Below are 5398 nucleotides of genomic sequence, written 5' to 3' on the forward strand. Positions count from 1 at the left end.
ATAGAGGAGAAACAATAATGGACAGTATGTGGAAAATAATGTGTTTTTTAACCTTAAACCGCATAAACACATTTCATTACACCAAATACACATAATAATGTTCTTTTTAGCAACATCATATGACCTCTTTAAAGGTGCACTAAGCGATGTTTTGCCAAACGATGTTGATATATGAAAGCACCAAAACAAACATGCCCATACACCAACAGGACCTCCCCTATTTTGATAACTCCGCCCCACATGTACGTACACAACCCTGGCAGCGACGATGTTAGAATCTGCTATGCCTGCCAGCCACAGCATATTCAAGCAAAAGCCAACACAGAAAAGTTGTGTGAAAAAGCTAAATCAACGTAACTCACCTATCAAGAAGAAACAAAACAACCTCGGCGTCCGATTCCAGGCCTTCCCGCTCCTTGAGTTCTGTCTACCGCTGGAAAGCTGCTCTAATATTTACGTGGGTCCTACATCTTGCCTGATCGTAACCCTTCTTTTTAATGTTTTGTTCCTCCGAAATTTGTCCTATTTTTTATCTGCCATCTTTCGCTATCTATAGTCGATCTGCTAATATCCGTCCTGTGCACTCTCTTCTTCCATTTTTTTTTGTGGCAGAAAAAAAATTGTGAGATGTAAACTCAAAATTGTAAGAAAAACGTCAGAATTGTAAGATATAAACTCAGCATTTTGAGGGAAAAAAGACTGAACTGTGAGATAAAAAGTCGCAATGACCTTTTTATTTTATTTTTTATTTTGTTTATTCCACGGCGGAAATGTAACCGACTCGTGAGTACCTCAACGGCACTCGCTTCGCCACCTACTGGCACAGCGAACCAATCAATGAACGAATCTTTTTGTGAATCGATTCAAAAGATTCGACTCATGATGAATGCAAATCCCTACCAGTGTTACCAACTTAGCAATTTTGTTGCTAAATTTAGCAACTTTTCACACTACCCTAGCAACTTTTTCTTCCAAAAGCACCTAGCAACAAATGTAGCCAAAAGCGTTTTTCAAAAATCACTTAGTGCACCTTTAATATACTTGCGTTACATACCTTTCAGGCCTGTTTCTGGGTGTTAATTTTATTATTATGTTCAATATCACATACAGTATGGAATCTGTGTGGATTATGCTTCATTAGGTGGTGTTAAAAGCGTATGACGGACAGTGCCGCTATGGCACCGCATTGACCCTAACACGACCCCTCTGCGATGCATTTCACTATGTGACAGGTACTATTTTACTGCTTTTTTAAATTGAAGTAGATTACAAATGATAATTGTCTCAGGAAATGTGAGGTTTCATTCATTTCTGTGTCCATATGGTGGAAAACTACTGAGTTGAGAGTGGATGAAGTGACCTCAGGAGTGAGACAAAAGTCTGTTTACAATCCTCCATTGCGTGAAATGATCTACATTGGTGGCATTTCAGGTAAAGCCAGCTTTGATGTAACAAAAATGCTTCTTTTCTTGCATGAAAGGCATAATCATTTACATTTCTGTCTTTGTTAATGCAGAGAATCAAAGCGAAGAATTGGAGATGTGGGCATCTTATGTGGGGTGTTTGCGAAACGTGCAGCTTAATCAAAATCCTCACATCTGATGACGTGACAAGCATATTCGGCCCTATAAATACTGACGAGTGCCTGGTGGAATAATGGAAACAGAAATCAAGCACAGCTCAGCAGGCTAATTTCAGAGTGAAACAGTTTGCAAAATACAAATTGTGATTGTTTTGGTATAATTGTACTGGAAAATGACATTAAAAATAGACTTGCACAAATGTACAAAATGAAAGCACATTTCCTCAATTGTTAGAATCAATGTTAAAGAAAGCTTGAATGTACAAATGTGTATGGAAATGAATAAAAATCTATCTGTGCTTTAAAAGTTGTCATTCTTGGCATCTGAATGGCTTCTCCTTATGGCTCATAGTTGTATTTACACAGCTGGTGTGTGTGCTGTGCTGTGCTGTGCACCACAGAAGGACGTTCAGGGCATAAAGACTGAGATGTCTGTCTGCACTTTCATCATTTATTCATAACGTGCATTAATGTGCGAATAACATGTACTTCCTCATGCAGGCCATGCAGAAAGCTTTCTTCCTTAATTCTTTCTGTCAGCAACTGCTTTCTGTCTCATGTTATACACGTGAATGCGGTGAATATGTAATTATTGTACTTATTGGAAGCCTCATGATTAACAGAATTGGGGTGAATTTAGGTAAAAGATTAAACAAATTAAAAATATACATAAATATAAATACAATCATTAAAAGACACAAATATAAATGTTTATTTATAGTTCCGAAAAATCACTAAGAAGGACTAAAAATTGCTCTAAAAAAAGTGTTTTCAGTTTTTAAAATGACTTTAAATTGTCATGTGGTAAAGTAACATGGTATCCTAATTTTTGTAAGCAAATCAATTTTTTTAATGAATCATTTGTTTACTTTCATGAACTTTCAGCTGGATTCTGTATTGCATATTAACATAATACTTTAAGTTTATGCTATAAAAATTCAGAACAGAAATGTCCATTTTTAATAAGACTTTAATAAGAAATAAGACTTTATAAGACATTTTTTTGTCTATGGAAGCCTGTTTCTGTTACACAATATAAAAATAGAGAAGGTAACTATGACTTTTTATCTCATTATTCTAAGATTATATCTCACAATTCAGAATTTTTTTGAGAATCGCGAGATATAAACTCGCAATTGTGAGAGGAAAAGTTTGAATTGTGATATAAACTTAGACAGAATTTTAAGATAAAAAGTCGTAATTAACTTGTTTATTTATTTTTTTTTGTGGCAGAAAAAAAATTGTGAGATGTAAACTCAAAATTGTAAGAAAAACGTCAGAATTGTAAGATATAAACTCAGCATTTTGAGGGAAAAAAGACTGAACTGTGAGATAAAAAGTCGCAATGACCTTTTTATTTTATTTTTTATTTTGTTTATTCCACGGTGGAAATGTAACCGACTCGTGAGTACCTCAACGGCACTCGCTTCGCCACCTACTGGCACAGCGAACCAATCAATGAACGAATCTTTTTGTGAATCGATTCAAAAGATTCGACTCATGATGAATGCAAATCCCTACCAGTGTTACCAACTTAGCAATTTTGTTGCTAAATTTAGCAACTTTTCACACTACCCTAGCAACTTTTTCTTCCAAAAGCACCTAGCAACAAATGTAGCCATTTCTAAAATTTATTTGGCAACTTTTGATAAGTGACTCTAAAGATAAAAAGGCACACATTTTCCATCTAAATTACACAAAATGAGGAAACCAAAGATGCCTAGCTGTACACACATCGCATGAATTAAGTTAGCTGCTATTAGCAATTGCTCGATTGCTTAATAATAATAATTTAATAATTGTTAATTTATGATACACCTTGTTAGTAGCTTGTACCTGCGATTGTTGATCAGTTAGTACACTGTAAGAAAAATATCTAGAAAAATGGAAAAGATACTAGTAATTTTCCAGGACATTATCCATTATTCATTAGCCATTGTAACCCTGTAACCCGAAAACACAAAATACAATGCGGAATTTACAATGCAGGTAAAAAACCTGTGAAAAATCAATACGGAAAACATATAGTAGATTGTGCCCCATTTTTACAGATATTTTCTTAGAGTGTAGCATACTAACTAACTGCTAATACACTGCTTAAAACTACAGAATGTGTAGTTTTACTAGTTTACTAGCTAATAAAAACAAACTTAAATTGTAGGCCCTTGTTGTTGTTCAAAAATGCGTAAGTGTTCAATAATTCAATGTTATAAATACAGTTATTTGTATTTTAATATTATATGACATTATATTATTTTACAAACAAATCGAAATCAACACAGGGCCTATATAAAATATTTTTTGCTGAGATTTTAAGTAGTGACAATTGTCATCACAACAGTGTCATTTAGCGAATTTTAGCAACAAATTGACCTTCATTTAGCAACTTCCCCTAAAAATGAGTTGGCATCCACTGATCCCTACTGCTGAGGCCAGACAAGCTGTTTTTTTTCAGAGGCTAAACTTGTGTTATAGTGCAGTATCCCATGATTCCCTATTCTGTTTGCAGGACCCACAGTCCGCTGATGAGCTTCGGCGCCAGTTTCGTCAGCTTCTTGGTAAGTGAACTCCGTTAAAAGATTTTTAGTTAGTACTTCCAGTACGTTTGACACAAGAACAGCGTCCTAGAGAACTGAAAGTGCCTCGGTAGTTCATGAAACTCCTTTTAGGGTTTGAATCTACACCCATACAGTAGGGTTGGGTATCGTTTTTTTTTTTTTCGATATCGGTGCCAAATCGATACTTGTAAAATGGTTCCAGTGCCTAAACCGATACTTATTAAAAAATAAATAAACAAAAATTCCCCCCAAAAATTATGGATTGGCCATTAGAATAGAAATAGAATAGAGAGTGCAAATGTTAGAGGGTCAAGTTTTTTAATTAAAAAAAACAAGCAGATAAAATTAGAAGTAGCAATAGAATAGAGAGTGCTAGAGTTAGAGGGTCAAATGAAGATGAAAGATATGTGATTTCAGTCGTTTCTTGAAAATATTAAGGACTCATCTGCTTGGATTGAGCTGGGCAGGTCATTCCACCAGGAGGGAACAGTTAATGTAGAAGACCATGAAAGTTTTATCATAGGTAGAATGCAAAATGTTTCAATACAAGCATTTCAGTCAAATGTAATTTATGCAATATTTCAAACCTTTAACCCACTTGGGAAAATCAACCCATGGCAACAGTTTAAAAGTAGCCCAATACTGTGGAAATACCCCGGACTTGGCAACCCTGCATCCAACAAGAGCTACCGAGAATAAGGAGAGATGACTGACAAGACCATGCTGGAGTATACGCTCAACAGATTCTGAGCTCATTGACAAATATCTGATCTTTGTAAGATGTGCTCCCTTTACACAGAGTGCATGTGATCGGGAAATCGAAAGTGAAACTAAACGGTGCAAACGCTCGTTCAAAAATATTTAAATACACCGCATCCTGAGAGCGGCTCCCTGATGCGCCAAAATTATACACAATATTAGAATGCTTAAAGGAGTGGACACGAAAATCGAGGGAGTGAAACACATGTTGCGGGAGCAGGCGGCAATGGTCAGAGATTCAGTGGGAGTGGGATAAACAAAACAGCCGAATCCCGGACATTTTGGGCAATGAAGAAATCCGCATTTGTGTAGGTCCAAAAAGAGGACATGTCCGGGGAAAAGAGGACGTATGGTCACCCTAATTTATTGCTAATCGATGTATTCTTTTTAAAGTAGCATATAGAACATATTTTCTGCCTCATTCTGTGACAAGAAGCCTCATCAGATCACAAAAGGAAGCATTTGACTGGTGTTGTGGAGTAAAAAGGTTCTAATGTTC

At 35.9% G+C, this 5398-nt stretch overlaps 1 protein-coding gene across 1 annotated transcript in view; it reads left to right on the forward strand.

Moving 5' to 3' along the window:
• Positions 1–4068: 4068 nt before the first annotated feature.
• The window catches only part of LOC107588108 (tetratricopeptide repeat protein 39C), an 18721-nt gene continuing 17391 nt past the window's right edge, over positions 4069–5398 (forward strand). Inside the window, exon 1 of the mRNA XM_016276118.1 lies at positions 4069–4140. Coding sequence (XP_016131604.1) covers positions 4069–4140 — 72 coding nt within the window. The remainder of the gene's footprint in view (positions 4141–5398) is intronic.

Source organism: Sinocyclocheilus grahami, unplaced genomic scaffold (genome assembly GCF_001515645.1).
Source record: "Sinocyclocheilus grahami isolate Dianchi unplaced genomic scaffold, SAMN03320097.WGS_v1.1 scaffold98.1, whole genome shotgun sequence".
Classification (NCBI taxonomy): Eukaryota; Metazoa; Chordata; class Actinopteri; order Cypriniformes; family Cyprinidae; genus Sinocyclocheilus; species Sinocyclocheilus grahami.